At 32.3% G+C, this 19,345-nt stretch overlaps 2 protein-coding genes across 2 annotated transcripts in view; one reads left to right on the forward strand and one right to left on the reverse strand.

Moving 5' to 3' along the window:
* The window catches only part of LOC128162947 (uncharacterized), a 59,855-nt gene that overhangs the window by 28,025 nt on the left and 12,485 nt on the right, over positions 1–19,345 (forward strand). The gene's annotated exons all lie outside the window — the stretch shown is intronic.
* On the reverse strand, positions 75–18,217 carry LOC128162950 (uncharacterized). The gene is made up of 8 exons (XM_052826384.1): positions 17,852–18,217; positions 15,223–15,261; positions 13,081–13,272; positions 11,218–11,382; positions 10,536–10,934; positions 9,924–10,026; positions 9,004–9,210; positions 75–2,848 (listed from the first exon to the last, which is right to left on the reverse strand). The coding sequence occupies exons 1-8, from the start codon at positions 17,907–17,909 to the stop codon at positions 1,102–1,104; spliced, it is 2,910 nt and encodes a 969-aa protein (XP_052682344.1). The 5' UTR covers positions 17,910–18,217; the 3' UTR covers positions 75–1,101.

The raw sequence follows: 19,345 nt of genomic DNA on the forward strand, positions 1-19,345 counted from the left end.
TACCTTAATTTGTATGGCTTGTTGTGAAAATAAAATTGAATCGAAAACGAATATTTGTCTTTATGCAGTATGTATAAAAAACAACAACAAATGAGTGAATTATACAATTAATTGGTTTCAAAACTCTAGTAATACATGTATACACATTTTAAACACGAACAGCGGTGTAAAACATTGGTTACAATAAATGTAATGAATAATTAGTCAGTCAAATATGAATCGTCAATCAATTAACTAAAAGGCGTGGACATTTTCAAATACTAGGTACTATGAAAACTAATTCGGTAATGTGATGAGGCATACGTAAAAAAAGAAAAATACAAGAGTTGTGTACAACATCAGTGGAGGCTACGATTTCTTCTTTTTAAAGCGCTAAGCATAGCTCAGCGCTTTATTGTCGTTAGACTTCTATTTCCGGTGCAAGGAATAACTGCCCTCTATGAGCAGAAATATACATCATTTAAACTGGTAAGAGGTATAGGGAACCAGTTATCTGGGTGACGGAAATGGCCGAGTAGATATGATTGGTCTGCGGGGCTTACGTACATCAGCACGGGATGCTACGCAGTGATGAAAAAATATAATGCGTATTCAGAAGCTAAAATATAGAAAAATAAAATCTTTTCTTTGCAAGAAAATGTCAAAATCTGTGATAAATTACTGTTCAAAAGGTATAATTTGTGATTTTAACATATCATTTTCAGGCAAGTATCCATATACAAGTCGTGTTCAGCTTTAATTCACATCATCTTCAGAAAGTAACACATATTTAAAGAAATCTGGCCTTCGATACTTTAAATTGATATTCATTAAACATAAACCAAAATTTCAATAAGGCTCATTTCCGCCTACGCTTGCACACAGTAAATTTTCTTAGAACCAAGCTAGGTTAGCGCTTTTCAGTACTTTCAGTACTTTGATTTTTTTTATAGGTGTGTGTGTGTTTATGGAAGGGGGGGGGGGGGCTGGAGTGTCAATTGTTTAATTGATATTACAATGTAAGTAAAAAACAATATTTGTAAAATAGGAGGTAGTATTAATAAAAATCCTGCTCGTACTCCTAGCTTTTGAAATTTTGAGAGAGCTCTAACTTTCTCTTACTCAGTAACTGATCAATCGAAACGATCCTTCGAACCGTTTTCTTTTTCGTATATAGAGAGATTTGACATATTTCCTGTATGTGGGATCACTGAAGAAATAAACGAAAGGATTGACGACTGCATTCAGAGATACAATATCCGTCGCGTAAGAATAGAACGTGTCTTCCTGAATAGAAACAAATGCAAAGCTGGGTTCCTTCCTTTTCAGAATGACGAACAGATACAAGCCAAGAAAGAGCATGTAGCTCAGCAAGATAGTACAGCTAATAATCAATATTGTAACGGTGAAAGTGATGCTCTTCTGAAGTTCTACCTCTTCGTTTTTCTTTCCATTCTTCGTATAAGACATCTGGTCATTGTTTTCATTTCCCTGTTCCTCTCCGTACGGAGAACCATCTTTTTGCTTAAAAGCTGGATCCTTGTTGTTTTGATTGTCCAAAATTGTTGCATCAATATGAGACCTATTCGTTGGTTTAATTTGTATGGCTTGTTGTTTAGCACATTCCTCATTTGTATTTTGCTGTTTTAGGTCATTTAAGGTAGGTTGTTGTTTTGCGTCACTATTGGTGTTTGGTTGTTGTACCAATGAGGCAGGTTGTTGTTTTGCGTTATCATTACCAATATCCGGTGCTTCGTTTGAGTCAACTTGTTGTTTTGCATCGTCCCCCTTATTTGCAGCTTCATTTGAGGTAGCTTGTTGTTTTGCATTATCGTCACCCTTATTTGGAGCTTTATTTGAGGAAGCTTGTTGTTTTGCACCTCCATCCGAATTAGGTGGTTCATTCAGGGTAGCTTGTTGTTTCGCGCATTCATCGTCCGAATGTGGTTGTTCCTTTGCAGTAGATTGTTGTTTTGCGCAATCGCCATCTGAATGTCGTGGCTTATTCTCGAAAACTGGTCGTGTTTTGCAAGAATCGTTAGGCTTTGGTGATTTACTTGGGGCTATCTGTGTAGCTTCTAAACGAGAAATAAAGTCGGTTTGCTCAATAACAGTTTCAGCATTCAACCCAATATGCGCAGTTGTCTTGTCAGCTGCATTCCCTTTCTTCGCAAGATTAATTTTTGAGCTCCTCAAAGCAAATATGATTCGAATGTTACAAAATCCTGAAATACCGGAAACAAAAAGAGAAAGACAAAGTAAGAGGATAAAGTAAATCGTTGGTAACTCCTCATATACTTGTTCTTCGTCCACCCAACACCGCTTGACCGTGAAGGCGCCAATATGGAAGTTCTGATGTCCAATAACAAACAGCACAGGGATGCTAAGAATAGCTGCCAAAAGTGAACAAACTAGCAATTTTATGACAGTGAACAGAACGGTTGTCTCCTTGGTGTTTGGAGTGAACAGGCGACGGTACCTGTACAGTGCCAAAACAAGAACGAAGAAAGCAGACGCCAGACCTGCCGAAAACCCGCTAAAATTCGACAGTTTGCAAATAAATTCGTTGTTATCGACTAGAACAAACCTCATTCTATTATACTCTTTGAAGATGAACACTAAATTTGTGGCGATGTCAAACATCGCCAGGGCCAGAATAATGGCCTCTGATGGCGTCTTCCTTCTTGGTAAATTACGAAAAATGTGGATCACGTGACTGTTTCCTATGATCCCTATCGCGTAGAACACGAGGAGGAGGATTCCAAAGGGTAGTCTGGCAACTCTCTCCGAGTGAACCAATGTCTGGAATTCTGGCATACTGTTGTTAGAAGACTCGTTCATATTGATCCTGATGGATGCAACATCTGAAGTGATAAAATAAAACGATTAAAGGATCACAGTATAACAGAAACAAAAACAATGATTATCATACTACTGTGATAGAGGAAGTTTACAGTGCAATTACAATTTAAAATACAATGCAAACTTTCATAGATGCAACAACTGGAGTGAAAAAATTAAGATGGTAAAAATTCTTCAATTTCACAAAACAGTTATTCTGCTGTTCCTGAGTATAGAAGAATTATGTATGCATGTTTATTGTGCAGATTCTTGACAATGCAGTGGCTGAAATCATATATTTACTGATATAGTAAAATTTGGCGTTTAGCATAAAAGCTACACTACTGTTATTGAAAACTCACTTATACTGATAAATGCAGCCCCTGGTGCATGCAGCAAATTAAATGAAACTATAAAAAGTATCATTGTATCTCATATGACAGCTAATTGTACATGAATGTAACACTGTTACATGTTGATAATCCAAATAAGCATGGGGACTCTCTGTCTGCCTCAATTACATTTGTTGCTTGTCTCTGATTTTAAGACCATTTAATCAATAATTTCCACAATGATATTTTGCATAGTACACGCCTTAACACTTCAACCTCGTTTGCAAAACTTAACCATTAAATATCAAAATGAAAAGGAACATCTTACCAAGTATATTCTTCTTTGCTTAAATCCTTCAATATCTGTCGTCAACACTGTATGAGTTTGAGTTTTATTAGTGTCAGCATCTTATCAAACATAGTTTGGCCACGTGACACATGCGTCATTGTAATATATATGACGGCCATGTCCGTTTCGTCTGTCACGATTACGGGTACTTTTGAAATACAATATCTTTTCTCATATGTCTTTTTATTTACGTGTTGAGAATTATATTTACAATATACGGACCATAAAACTGAATAGTGATATTGGTTTTTCGCGTTGTTAGGAAACATAACGTGGTTTTATGACAAATTTGCCGTAGAATATAGAGTTAATTACTAGGTAAAATTGATCTGGGGTTAACGATGAGAAGCTTATCGTTATATTTCTGATTTGTTAACACTGTTAACCAGTATCAGGTGCTAAAACTGTGTATGATTTTTGGCCACCCAAAATACCTAGTTTAGAAAGATATAAAAAATTCCTAATTTCACGCGAATAAAATATGTTCGACAACTATTAAAAGGTGCGAAACATGGTAGAGTTAATTAAAAGAGTTGGATGGTTTTGTCCATTTTTAATAAGACTATAATTTCAATCACCTTAAAATTAAATCATTAAAGAAATTGTACATTTATCAAAATAAATAAAGTTCTATAAACCCAGGCTTTGAAATAACCATTTATTTAAAAACTGTTGTCTATGTAATTCATTTCACAATTGTCCCTGTTGGTTTTTGAAAGAAAATGTTTTCCATCCTAACCTACCAGGTATATCTTTAATGAATGTTTTTAAAACCAAGCTATAGCATTGTTTCCCCATAATGTATGGTTTGAACACAAACGGGTTAAACTCATGCTAGTTTATTTAAATACAGTTGTAGTCTTGCTTTGGTCGTTGTTAAGGAATGAATAATCATAAAACAGTTTTTTTTATTCATGCACTAGCCTTTTCTATAATCGAATTCGCCCTTAATGTCCGTGAAGAATAATGTATGATGTAATTCTGTTATGTCTTAGAAAAACGGAACCCCACGTGAAGTCTTTCTATAGCCCCGACAAATATTAGCATTTTACACTTGGTTATACCAATCCCTTCTCCTTCAAAATCCCAGTCCACCTTGCGATTTTAGCTAGGCCTTTCAATATAAAGTTAACAACTCTATGGTAACGTTGTATCGTATATAAACCATACAGCAATGCTTTTCCGTTTACCTGCATAAAATAATAACATTCAATAAATATGTATATAAAATATTTATACATGTATATTTTACCTAATAATGAACAGGTTTTTAAAAAAGGACATCTATACATGTATTTGTTATTCAGGAACTCAGTAATCTGTGTTCGTCATACTTGCACAATGGTTTGACTTTCTTTAATCTTTGGAGTCCATAAGTACGTACCCAGTTGGCGTGGATCTGTTAGGGATATCATTTTCTCGTTCGAAGTTCCTTTTTATTACGTTTGTCATTCACTGCAAACATTAATTACTTTTCAGGTGTTATTACAAAAAACATGGTCTATAGACTCTATAATATCCCCTTGTATTGAAGACTTACCTAAGATGAGCCCTAGGTGAGCTTCGTGATTAAGTCATAGGTATTTCGGTGTCCTGTTTCGTAATTTCTAAAATCGTTTCGATTTTCAAAACCAAATACATCTAGACAAATGATATCAAGCGATATGTTTCTAAATTTAGTCAAGTAAAGGTATTCACTTCATAATTATAAAGTGAAAATTAAAAAAAAAATTACCGCTGAAATTATCTATCAATGAACACGATTTTCGTGCTTATTTTTAAATCGCCATCACGATAACTGTCTGGTTAGATTCCTCCTACAGTGTCATGAACCACTAGGTGGCAGGAATAAGGCACATGCTGCATGTTCGATTCAGGTTAAAATTCATCAAACACCAACTTAACCGAAGTTTCAGTTAACAAAAAATAAATCAAAACAGAACAAAACAAAACAATAAAAAAAAACCCAACTCCTGAGAATAACATTAACAGAAGTATCATTTGTAACCAGACTGACGGAGGTTTATGCATTTCCATGTCAGTATTAATTCTATTGATTTTACCTTTTGTGTAAAAACTCATTAACTACAAAGTATACGTCCAACTATAAAGGAAATAGCGACGATTTCTATGGCTGTCGACATGATAGTGAACAGGAAGTGACGATAAAACAATTTACTTATCAGCATTTTTCGAAACTTTTTTTTACGAAAATTTGATTGAACTTTATTTTGAAAAGTAATTGATTTTTTTTTAGAATCAATTTAATTAAATACTATGTGGTGAATCAATCTTTAAATTTTTTTCTATATATCAAAAAAAAATAAATAAATTATAAAGCAGACCTACGATCTGAGTGACAGTATTTTTTTTTTATTTTTTTTACACAATTGGATATTTCAGATTCTTATACACATTCAACAGTTTCCATAATGTCAATGAAGTCGAAAATCTCAATAGTACAATGAAAAAAGTGCAGTTCATCAGACACACTCTCAAGAATTTAATTTCATCGTGATATAATAATAATTCTGTGTGTAACTGAAACCTTTTGATAATAAAATTGAAATTGAGAAAAAAATTTATAGATATACATAATAGGTAAAATGATATGTGCTATATATTTGTAGTTTTATATTGGAAATCATTTACATAAGGTACATGTATGATATATGTCTAATTTCTTTTCCAATTTTAGCAACTTCGTCGGTTTTCCAAGACAAATACAATTGTGCTATCAATTAAAAAAAAACTATATTAAAATAATCTTTTCAATGCAACAAAAACTTGTCAAGAATTTCATTTATAAGAGTGGACTTAAAAACTCGTATTTCTCTTAATCAGAAATATCCTTTGACTATACTAAATATATTTTGTGATATAATACAAAGTCAAAAAAGAGATTATTGTTCATATGTTTGTTTTGCTTTAAGTATCATTTTTAATATCTTTTGGAAATTTTTTTTTTTAAATTGTTCAAATCTGACGATGAACACTTATAAGCTTACACTACGTCACAGGGGTCATAAACTTAAGTTCTAATCAACTCTGTTCAAAAGCTCATGGAACCAAGTTCTGATCAACCCTGCTCTAAAGTTCATGAAACTTAGTTATGATCAACGCTGATCATAAGTTCATGAAACTAAGTTCTGATCAACTCTGATAATAAGTTCATGAAACTAAATTCTGATCAACCCTGCTCAAAAGTTCATGAAACTAAGCTCTGATCAACTTTGATCATAAGTTCATGAAACTAAATTCTAATTAACTCGCTCAAAAGTTCACAAAACAAAAGTGTGATCAACGCTGTTTCAAAGGTCAAGAAACTAAGGTGTGATCAACTCTGTTTCAAAGGAGTGTTCAACTCTGATTCAAAGATTATGAAACGATGCTGTGATCAACTCTTGTTCAAAGGTTATGGAACTTTTGCTATTAACTCTAATTCAAAAGATCTGAAATTAAGATGGGATCAATTCTAATATTCTAAAGGTCAATAAACTATGGTGTGATTACACTGTATTTGTATTCCAAAATCCATGAAACTAAGTTGTAATCAACTCCGATTCAAAATTAAGAAAAAAAACTTAGTTGTAATCGTATCTGATTTCTTAGTGATACACTAATCTCTGATCAACTTTGACCATGGGGCCAATAAAATTGCTGAGCTCACTAATGGCGTTTTGTTAATGATAAATACCGTAGCTCGCTTATAAACACCTGTAAATGTAGCCTACTTGAGCTCATCTATGATCTGTCGTTTAAGTAACCTATCTGAGCTTTAATTGAAAATTAGAATAAACTATCTGAGCAAACCTATGACATATTGTTAAGGATAGTAAGTTTAAGGGGGCTGGGGGGGGGGGGGTCAAAATATAATATAATATAAAACCATCAGATTTATTTGAAAATTTTATATGTGATTTCTGAAGCTATCAACTACTATTTGATAAAGAAATATTTCACGTATTTTAATATGAAATTTTATCATTTTCCATTATTTTTATATGGAGCTCTTCTTTTAAAGGAGATCAATATTGTCTAAAATGGCAGCCACCCTCTAGCCCCCTTAACTTATCGATGATAACTGGTTCATGAAATTTAAAGTAGAGCTCACCTATAATCAAGCATTAACCTTAATAGGTAGAGCCCAGCTATCAAATCATGTTGACATAAGTATATTCATATTGTACATGTAATGATAGAAATTTGTGCTCACCTTATATTTATATTAAAACATAAACACATCTCAACTACAGCTTAAGAAATCTATTTAAAACACAAAAAGAATTTTTTTTAGTATTTTATAGGTTTTCATAATGTACATTGTACAGTCAAAATAATAGCATAATATCAGTACATATTTAACAGCAGATTCATTCTAATCTTTGATAATACATTTAAATTCAAAGTCACTCACTTTGAATAATCTTTGAGAGATAGTAATAAATATTTTTATTTTTATTTGACAGGCTTAAAAAATGTATGAGGTCTGTTCCAGAAATTAAATGACCTAATTACATAAATTTGACTAATAATGTCTTACAATTTTCAATCTTATTATAAACTGTATATTTTATTTTTCAAAGAACAAAATAGTAACGTTTAGAAATAAAAATATACAAACGTATGAAAGGTGATTAAGTAAATATCAATGGACAGCTTTAACAGAACCACATGTAAATAAATGTAAAAAACACAATCCAAATCAAAAAGGGAAAATCAAAATTCCGTTATTTTTGGACCCCGTTTTTCATATCTGCATCCATTTACACCCCTGTTTGCCAAAAATAAGCCTTTACAAGTCAAAGTTCATGGAATTTTCCTGAATCATTGACATTTAAATGCATTACACAGACATTTAAAATGAGTAACGTTCCTCTTATTCTTATAAAAAAACTTATGAAGCATCAGAGGAACGTTCCTCTTTACCTAAACTAAAATCTCTACATTTCACCTGAGGAACGTTCCTTTTTTCACTTCAACAGAAATCTTGACAAGTCATCTGAGGAACGTTCCTCTTTTCACTTCAACAGAAATCTTCACAAAGAATATGAGGAACGTTCCTCTTTTCACTTCAACAGAAATCTTCACAAAGAATCTGAGGAACGTTCCTCTTTTCACTGCAACAGAAATCTTGACAAGTCATCTGAGGAACGTTCCTCTTTTTACTTCATCAAAATAAATTTCTAATTCAAATTATACCGTTAACGCTAGAACTTTTGAACTCAATTGATTAATAAATAACTAAAACATGTTTTGGTTCTTATCATCTATAAACTATGGATATATCATTATCCAGTGTTCAATTTCACCAATGCATGCGTGAATGGTCTATTTGTTGTTGTTTATTAACAAATAAGTTCGCATGTGACAGATATATAAGATGTTTCATTAACTTTATATCTGTTTTTTGATATACAAGATAATTATTTGACCGGTCAGTGATATTTTTTTTCTGTAATATATCATTTTTCTTCCAGTATGATTTCTTCTTTAGGAGATAATCCGCTTCGAATTCGATCGTCTATACTATCATATGGATCGTCAGATTGAACCGAATATCCGCACTTTGTATTTTGGTCAACCGGAAGTTGTTCGTATCCCCCTTCCTCGTTTGTATAAACATTTGCTGACGTTTCATATGCATTCTCCTGGTGTGTTGTAAAAGGTTCTTCATATGTATTGCCATCAGTGTCTTTATTTCTGTAACTTTGTCAAATAAATAAAAATATATATATTAAATGATTATTTCAAGAAGATATTGAGAAAATAATTTGATATATATTTTTGAAGACGATACACTTGAGCAATATTCATGTTTTGAAACAAACATGTTTAAAGTTTGTATTTAGAATCGGTATACATGTACTTTAAAGTTGGAAATGCATGTCATAAAAATAAGCTCGTCAACCTTACAAAATTTGAAGTCTTTTCTTAATTTATAAATATTATCATAATAGCAAAAATGTCGTTCTTTATCAAATGACATTAACTGTAAAAAATTATACCAATAAAAATAAGATTAATTGAAACTTGATTTAATCATGCAATCTCCAAGCAATATTTGCTGCCATTTCCATGACGGATTTTTATTGAAAAACTGCAATTGATTGCTGAATGACAAATAAGATTGTGGTTTTTAACTTCTCTCATTTTTTGTAAAGAAGAGACTATTCAAAGGATCAAATTAAAGGAAAAGTGCAGTATACTTGTCCTGTACAAAAGTATTTTGTTATACAGCTGTATATTCCTCATTCGAAAAATCTTTCTTCTGATAAAATCTAACAATTTATTCAGATTATATTTATCATTAAAGTCTATGTTACATAAAAAATTATCATAATAACAGTTTCTTGCAACAAAATGAAATTAAAAGAAATATAGGTTTAATATATTGCTTTATATTGTTATACTTGTCTTACCGTTTTCGGAAAACCACAACAGAGCCAAAAACTATAATTGAAATAAGAAGGATTCCGATCACAGCGCCCATAACAATGACCGTCGTGGAAGAAGACGACCCATCTGTAAGTATAATACATCTTCATTTGCACATGTACGTAGCACTGTCGCTAAAACATGATGAACCTGAACTGTTAAGTCAACTGAAAGTCGACTGAAAGGTCTGGAAAGGTGACTGAATATGCAAAGCCCTGATATACGGTCACCTTTTAGTTACATGTACATTTAAGTCCCTTTTAAGTTTTATCCTGTAGGGATCATTCAATTTTTTGGGACATAGTCATTGTTTAAAAATTTAAGTGAGATGTACGTTTCATGGGTTTACTTTAACGAATAAGTACAGACCTGTTTAATGGATAAATATTTTGTTTAAAATTGTTCCCAAGTGCATGAATTTTTTGAAGAATGATAGGGTATCACGAGTTCTAATTATTCCTCAATATGTCATTCTACTTTGATGTATCAAAGCGATGATATTTCTATCTTAACATCAAATGTTGATAAAAAAAATTTCATTATCAAAATTATGAATTAAAAAAACAAATTAAACATAATAAAAGATGGAGTTTCACCATTTGTTGCGGCTTCGACTGTTTGTACAAGTTGTGTTGTAGATTTTGTGGTAGCTGGTGATGAATAACCGGTATCCGTCACTGTTTCTGCATTTTTGGTTGTTCTCGGGTAAGTTGTCGTTCTTATTGGTTGCGGTAAATATGTGTTGTTAAATGTGGTGAATATGTTTGTCGTTGTTATTGGTTGCGGTAAGTTTCCTTTTGTTGTGGCCGTTGAAGCCGTTGTGGCAACGGTTGTGATGTTAAATGTGGTGAATATGTTTGTGGTTGTTATTGGTTGCGGTGAATTTCCTTTTGTTGTGGCCGTTGAAGCCGTTGTGGCAACGGGTGTGTTGTTGACTGTGGTGAATATGTTTGTCGTTGTTTGAGATGTTGTCGATGTACATGGGCCAGATTCACCTTAAAGAAGCATTTAATAGGTAATACATAAACGATAAGAATGTATTGCATTTTATTGCTTAGGAAGCTAGGTGCTCAATAACTCAATAACTCAATCCTTATCATTTTAAATAAAAAGTTTTTTTTAAATAAGTTTTGCAATTCATTTTGTCAAAAACATCTTTATTATTAACATTAGAAAACGACTTTTACAAAATAAAAATATTTTTGTACATCGTACAAAGATTAAAGACAAAAAGAAGTCGTACCAAGCAGTACTGAAAGTTTAATTCAACAAACTTACCAAAACAGTAGCGTTCTGGACATGAGTCAAGAGCGGGAAGACAGTATGCCATGAACTGTCCGCAGTTTCGTATTTTTATCGTCACTTGACGTTCACAACAACTGGAGAAGCCGACCTTACACACAGATCTCTGTACCTCTAAATTAACTTCTGTAGGGTGAGTACCTGAAAAATAAATTAAAATCATGTAATTATTATACTATAATTTTCACAATTTGATATATGTTTATTACGTAGCTATTATATTGATGTTTAATGTACTATTATTAAACTTCAATAAAATTAACAAGAACTCATAAATATAAACTTTCATGAAACATTACGTTTCCTAATAGACCCATCAGATCTCTAAAATTTCAATTTTGTCCGCGGTCCACCATTTTGTAAAGTTTTAAGGTTTTTAACTTCTTTTACAGAACTAGAAAACCGATTTCAACCCAACCTTTGCACAAAACATTGGGTAAGATCTTTCATGCTTATTTTGTTCAGCAAAAAAGTCAAAACCACTTCAAAAAGGAAATGGACTTGATTAGAAGAAGTAAAAATTATCTAAGGTATTTCTATCTTTTTTAATAGGATTTCATAAAATTATAAATTTCAAGATTTTGTGATTTGTTAATTGCAAGCTAAGGCTATGTAGCTTCTAGGTAGTCCTTCGGATTTGTTTCAGACCAGGAGCTACAGACCCGCAACTGAATACTTTTTTTTATTCATAAAACAATCATATTAAAAAATTTCAGGTAGAACTAAAGAGTAATTTACTGACCGCATAATGCTCTATCGTGTAGTTTTTGAAAAGTTTTCAGTACGGACCCTTTATGCAGTAAATTTAATAAGTTTTTTCACATTTTGAGGAAGTTCTATCGAATAGAGATGTATTAATATTTTGACATTATTAAGTTTATTTTCAATATGGTTTTTGCTCTATTTGAACCTAAGACAAAACGTTCTCAGTTTTGATTAATAAGGACCTTGAAGGGATATAACTTGGTCAAATATAACGATTAGAGAAGTCAAAATTGTTATAAATTATAGCATATTATGTTTTTACAAGATTATATATTTGTTTTGCTCTTTTAATTAAAAAAAAATCATCAATTTACCTTAATTAAGTTTTACAAAGCACTCGGAATTCAGTTTGCATTTTATAGAAAATCATTATATAATAAACTCTTAAAAAAAAAACCCAGATTTTAATATAAAATATTCTAATTACAAGCTTAGTATAACGATAAATAGAAATTTATATCGTTTACCAATTACTAGTACCATTTGATAACAGTTTTTGTAGTTTACGTAAAACGGCAGATAACTCTAACTGCCACAAAGTACCTTAATAAATGTTGCAGTGTATAAGGATTCATTAAGTCTTTAAACTTGCATTTGCTAATTTGAAAGGCATACTATAAGAAAGCTTAGTGGTGAATATAATAAAACATCCATTAGATCCACTATACATTTTTCTCTAAATGATTGGTTTGAAAACATTATTTAGTAAAGACAATTTTATAGATATATATTTAGCCTTACAATTTCATTATTTTCCTGTAGTTTAATAAAGAGCTCAGGTCTTGAAAATAACCACGTCCATTAAACCCTCTTTATATTTAATAATTTAACAATATGATGATATTGATAATAAAAAAATATTGTTTAGAATCTTAAGACGACTCCTCTCTTTAAAATGAAAAAAAATCTGTATAAATCTATAGTTAAATATTAAATTTTTAAAGCTGAAATATTAATTTTGCAATTTTAATTCTCTACTAAATAATTTTTTTGATGTCATATGATAAAGCTTCAGGCAGATCTGATGGCCCATTTGTTGACCACATAGCCTCCTTGTATTAGGGTTATTCATACCATTAAGCCAGTATGGATAGACTGCTCCACATTTTCCAAGACTTGGGCACTGATCCCACATCCTCTCACTGTATCGGTACCATCCAGGGACTATATAACGGTCACAATACTGGGTACCACTGGGTTGATCACAGTTAACGTACCGCGCTTCCGGTTCAAAGGGCACCGTTTCGTTGGCAACTTCGCACGGATCTGTCAACGTTTTTGAAAATGCAAAGAATGAGTTTAAAAAAAATGTTAACATGTTACTACGAATAAAACGTATATTTAATTATTGTTACCTGCAGTACATGTTTTGCATTGATTTTTTCTGATTTACATAATTACACATACCAGGTATTTTACTAGCGGATGATACTGTTTTAATGACCAACTCGCCAAGATCTTTACAATGTTTACTAAATGAAGTAGAAAAATATGCATATACTTGGAAACTTCATTACTGTCCAAGTAAAAGTGCCTTTATTGTTTTTTCAAAGACACAAAAATGTTCTGTTTCCTATAGTATTAGATTATTTGGTAGTGAAATTCCTATGTCTGATAACACTGTTTATGCTGGCTGCCTTCTACAAGCAAAAATGAAAACTGACAAGCTAACCGAACGAGTGTGCAAAACTGCAAGATCAAAAATCCACTCAATATACTCTAGTGGTGTTAATAACTCCTACATTCATCCAGTTGTGTCTGCCAAAATATGGCTCCTCTACTGTGAAATGGTCGTCACTGACACTCACCGACATGCAACTCTTTGAATATGTACAAAGGCACTTCTCCAGATTCATTCAATGATATTCCAAATTTTCTCCGTTGCTCTCCAGCATCTCAAATATTGGACTGTGGACCATGCAAGGCTACATTGATAAATGCTGCTTATTGTTTTTAGGGAGACTACATCGATCAGACCAAAACTCTTTACAAAATCGGATTTATAGGTTTATTTCTGATGTTCATGTAACTGAAAAACTTTTTGCAACTAAGAACTTGTTACGTACAGCTAAGAAATATAAGCTCTTCGATATGATTTTTAACAACTGTAATATTATTTTTAACAAAAAAGAATATTCAAAATTGGTTATCAAAACAATTTGGGCAGAGGAAGAAAAACAATGGCATAGCTCTCTCTGTGTAAACCCTGAACTCTCTTTTTTTAATAGAATACATACGAATTTGTGCCCTAATAATCTTCAGCAGATTGCTAAAGAAGAACCCTCAATACGACTGTTGATCAGTACAAGTTTCATCAATGAAAACTGTACATGCAAACCTAGTCCGTTATGTTATAAGGATATAAATAGCTATTATATGCACCTTCAGTTGATTTAAGCTGTTATAATCTTTTAGAAGACAGAGAAATTATGTTTGAAAACATTTTAAAATTTCTTGATGTCAACGAATATTGTTTGAAAATCAAGATCCAAAATTACGGTTTTCATCCCTAATGGGATGTGTCAATAGTACAATTTTTGAAAATATATCATATACAAAATGGAAGCAGATTATGTTAATCGTTGCATTTATGTTTTATAAAAACAGAGGTTTCTTTGCAATAGATTATCGTAATTTATAAATGTCTATCAAAATATGTACATATATAAATATGTTTTGTTTCTGTTCTTTTTTCACTTGAGTTTATAATTTGATTATGTAATACTCTCTATTAATTTGGAGGAAATAAAGAATATCTTATATATATATATATATATATATATATATATATATATATATATATATATATATATATATATATATATATATATATATATACACACACACACACACACACACACACACACACACAGGTACTTTGAAAAATGATGGACAGGTACAGTCAAAACCCATTTTGCAATATTGGCTACCAAAATTAATTTCAGCTAACCAATTGCAACCATAATCTTAGTCTGTCTCTTTGGTGCATTGATAAAAAACTAATACCGAAAGCATATTTAATATACATTTAATTTGATTAATTTTGGATTAAGTCACTTACAATTTAGCAGATATAAATAAAACCGCTGGTTCTAGATATGTACGTCACAAATTAGGCGTATGAGTATTTATTTCATTTCTTATATTGATTAATATTCTCTTTGCATGCAAATATATATTTCTGAATTCGAAAAAAGAAAGCTTTCATTCACCAACCTTTTTCATTAGTTTCACAGAAATGCAGTAGTTGTGCACCTAAAGTAAAAGAATAAGAATAATTATACGAAGAAGTCTGACAAATATACTATTTCTTTGTTATAAGAATTGGAATTTTTTACTTGTTTTAAGCATTAAATGTTTTCCCAATTCAAATATTCGGCGCAATTTTTGAACGGGGTTTAAATGCTTCGTTCTCATGGGGGGGGGGGGGGGGGGGCGTATTTCTTTGTTTTAAGAATTGGAATTTTTTACTTGTTTTAAGCATTAAATGTTTTCCCAATTCAAATATTCGGCGCATTTTTTGAACGGGGTTCAAATACTTCGTTCTCATGGGGGGGGGGGGGGGGGGTATTTCTGTGTTATCAGAATTGGAATTTTTTATTTGTTTTAAGCATTAAATGTTTTCCCAATTCAAGTATTCGGAGCAATTTTTGAACGGGGTTTGTATGCTTCGTTCTCATGGGGGAGGGGGGGGGGGGGTGTTACATGTACGCACACTGTATAGTTCTGCAATATTTAAGTCCAGACGACGAAGAATTTCAGCAATACTTTCTAGATATTTTATTCTACCGAAAAACCCCACTAGTTGGTAATGCATCTGATTTCCAAATTCAAATATTAAAAATGTAAAGTTTACAGTGGTGTTTAGAAGTACATGTATTTAGTATTGCCACCTTGTTTTGTCGATGTTTTAAAGACGTGAGTACGAACAGGGTACATACACGTAGAAAGTCAGGGGAAATCATGCAAATGGTGGAAGTTTTATGCAACTGTCATAGCAAGTTTTTGATTTTTAAAATTCTGAATTTAAGTATAGGACAGATCATCACGTGAAAGATTTGACCTGCATTCATATTCTTCATCCTCTAATTTACAGCGCTATTTTCACATGTACCAAAATGTTTTTTCCAGGAATTGAACATAATTATCGTTTTGGAACGCTTTTGTTTGCTACATATCTTGATTAATCTTATTACATGTACCCGTTAATTAATACATGTAATACCTTTATTTGGTACAAACAACAAATGTCGTCGTAAGATCTGAGATATCTTGGGCTCGTTTTCGTAAAGACGCGTAAGTTTTTGGGCCTTCCTTAAGGTCAAGATCTAGTAAATGAAAGGTGCCTACAGGTTTATGAAATTGCACCGAATTTAAAGTTAATCGATAGGGCGTTTTGTGATTCATAAATTAATAAAGCGGCTTCATAACTAGCAGCGGAAACTATGATTTTTTTCTCACCTACCATCTTAAGATTGCTAAAATCACTTACTGGCAATAAAAAGCCCCCCCCCCCCCCTCCCTCTATGTACATATAGTTGGGTTTTTAAAAATTGAAAGTCTATGGAGATTTATTTAAATTTTCTCCCATTATTGATATTAATTGTATTAAAAGGTTCTTTAACAGAAAAGGTGTATTTTGGTAAAGCTTTTGAACTGCTGAATACACTCCAAACTTTGAAGATGTTTCCTTTCTATGTGAGGTTCCACCAATCGAATGACTCTGTGGGGTTGATATAAATTAAATGGAAGGATACAGGCCTTTACCTTTTGATATTCGACAAATAAAGCTATCGGGCTTCTTTTTAAAATGGTTGTAGTGTTTTAAATAACTGACTTTAGGAAGCCGCGATAGGCCATAGATAATAACGAACATAAATTCCGATTTTAACTTCCTCGTGTAATATGAACTTGTTGTAATGTACACCCGTCATTATTACATTTACTTGTTAAAAATAAGTGATACCTTAAAATACAGAATTGTATATGTATTACATAATGATATCGTACACGTATTTACAATGTATCAGGCTAAAGCTTCGTTTTAGAATATGGCGGGGAGTGGGGGGGGGGGGGCAGTTTCTTCGAAATTCAATTTCCTACATGTTGATTTAATATAATGTAATTTAATGTTGATTACTTACAGAAAAAAATGTTTTGTTACGAGAAACAAGTGGGGAAGGTGGGGTGTACTGTAATGTGCTTCTTTATATCATGTGATTTCGTATTTTTACGTGGGTAAAAAATCAAACATCTTCACATTTTGTAAAATTAATGTATGATAATATAATCTCATAGATTAGGCTGCGAAATTTTTTTTGTAACTACATGTAATTCACAATGAATTGACCCAAATGTATGTACATATATTGTATTCCAGAAAATGGAAGCGAATTTTTTTCAACGATAAAAAGAGTTAAATGAATTGAATCTTTGAAGTTAGAGCTTTTGTTGTTTTACAGTTTTCTTCTCTCGACATTTTTGATTTTGTGAATTCTACATGTTTGTATGCACAGCTATCTAACGTCTTTTACTTTTCTCGTTATGCTTTAGAAATATTTTTTTATCATCACCCTACCATATAACACACTAGGTTATGGGTATATTTTTTTTCATTCGGAGAAAAATTTAAAAAAAAGAACACGTCAAGTGCCTGTTATAGAATATAATGTAATCTTTGGAATTTTTACATGATTTCAGTATTTTGCCATTTTTTATGCATTATTCTACTGCTCCAATAATATTCAATACCTGATCAATTCTCAATACAAACTAACCTAAAATAGAAATAAATATATACACACGACACCTGCATGATCTATGATTACGTGTATAATATACTTACCTGCATCATAGAAAGTCAGCAATAGAATGGACCAATACACGGTTTTAACGTAGGACATCTTTGTCCTAAAAATCGATAGTCCGCTAAACCTTGGCACAATTTCTTAGAGAACACATTGTCCGTTAACTATTCCATGTGTAACTAAAAAAAAAATAGTCTTGGTGGGTTTCTTTCAGTCGTACTTTTTTAAACCAGGAAGTCCCGATTTGTTTCGATTTCCATGTATTTTTTTTTTAATTTCATTACGTGTGACACGATTCAACGAATACGGCTTTATGCACGTGCAGGCATGCATGCAGATGTATCATAAAACTAAAGATAATGCCAAACGATTCGCAACCGTCAAGTTGATTTAAAGTTCTTTCAGGTTTGTATGGGACCTAACCTTTTATACAAGAACCCTGGGTTTTCCGGGTTAAGTGTTTGTTTGCAGTGTGGGTTTGTTTCGTACAGTACTGAGGAGAGAGAGAGAGAGAGAGAGAGAGAGAGAGAGAGAGAGAGAGAGAGAGAGAGAGAGAGAGAGAGAGAGAGAGAGAGAGAGAGAGAGAGAGAGAGAAATTTCGGGGTTGCATGGCTCATAATACAACGATCAAGATATTTTTTTTTGTTCCGAGATGGGTTGGATTTCATCTTTAAGAGCGGGGATATGATTATTTTTTTTTAATATGGATGAATTTAATGGCGCTATCTAAATTTTCAAAGGAGAATAGTACCATTTACCAATTTTTCATGCAATTCACAACTGATATCGTCTCCTTATTTGCCTCAGTCTATATTTTAAACATGCCAACCGACCTCGGAAAATGAAGTATATTAATTTACGTCAAGTTTGAGAGTTCCCAATTTCATTACATCTATCAACAAACTGCACCACTTCACTTTACGGGGCTGGTGATGGAGTTTCAAAGAATATCAGAAGCCAGTGAAGTAAAATGGCCGGGGAATTTTCTTGAATCAAATATTTGTACAGAATGTATTTGGAAATGAGAATAATCAGTCCAAAACTAGCGCAATTTTTGTGCGCCGTAAATTGCAGTTATTTTTTACTATGGGAGGCACTGTAGCTCCCAGGTCGGGTCGTCTATCCGATTTTTTTTCAGACCAGGCACAACAGACCTGCTGCGATATACATGTACATAGGATGTCGATGTTCGTAAATCTATTATACCTGTAGCTCTTTTGTTATGATGTTTGTTTTTACCTGGCGTTATAAAAGGGAAACGCAATTTTTCAAATTGATATTTTGAGGGGATCTTAATTAACAAAAACCCTATTCCTACAAATCTCAGAAATTTGAATATCTAAGTTGTCCCCAACAGAAAAAGCCACTGGGTGTTGTCATGCGCATACCTCCAAAATGAGTTAAAATTAATTTCTTATACAATGACTTCTTCCTGAGGCTTGGTCTTCAGTATCGAGGATCAAGAAATTCATATCACGGGATCTATGCAATTAAGAAGTGGTTCATCAACAAAATATACTTAACGATTTTTT

This window comes from Crassostrea angulata, chromosome 9 (genome assembly GCF_025612915.1).
Source record: "Crassostrea angulata isolate pt1a10 chromosome 9, ASM2561291v2, whole genome shotgun sequence".
Lineage (NCBI taxonomy): Eukaryota > Metazoa > Mollusca > Bivalvia > Ostreida > Ostreidae > Magallana > Magallana angulata.

Coding starts and splice junctions, on each gene's coding strand:
- LOC128162950 (XM_052826384.1), bottom strand. CDS start 17,909: ATGTCCTACGTTAAAACCGTGTATTGGTCCATTCTATTGCTGACTTTC. Junction 11,383..13,080: donor CTATCCATACTGGCTTAATG/GTATGAATAACC, acceptor TTTATTTTTCAG/GTACTCACCCTACAGAAGTT. Junction 9,211..9,923: donor GTTGTGGTTTTCCGAAAACG/GTAAGACAAGTA, acceptor TATTTGACAAAG/TTACAGAAATAAAGACACTG.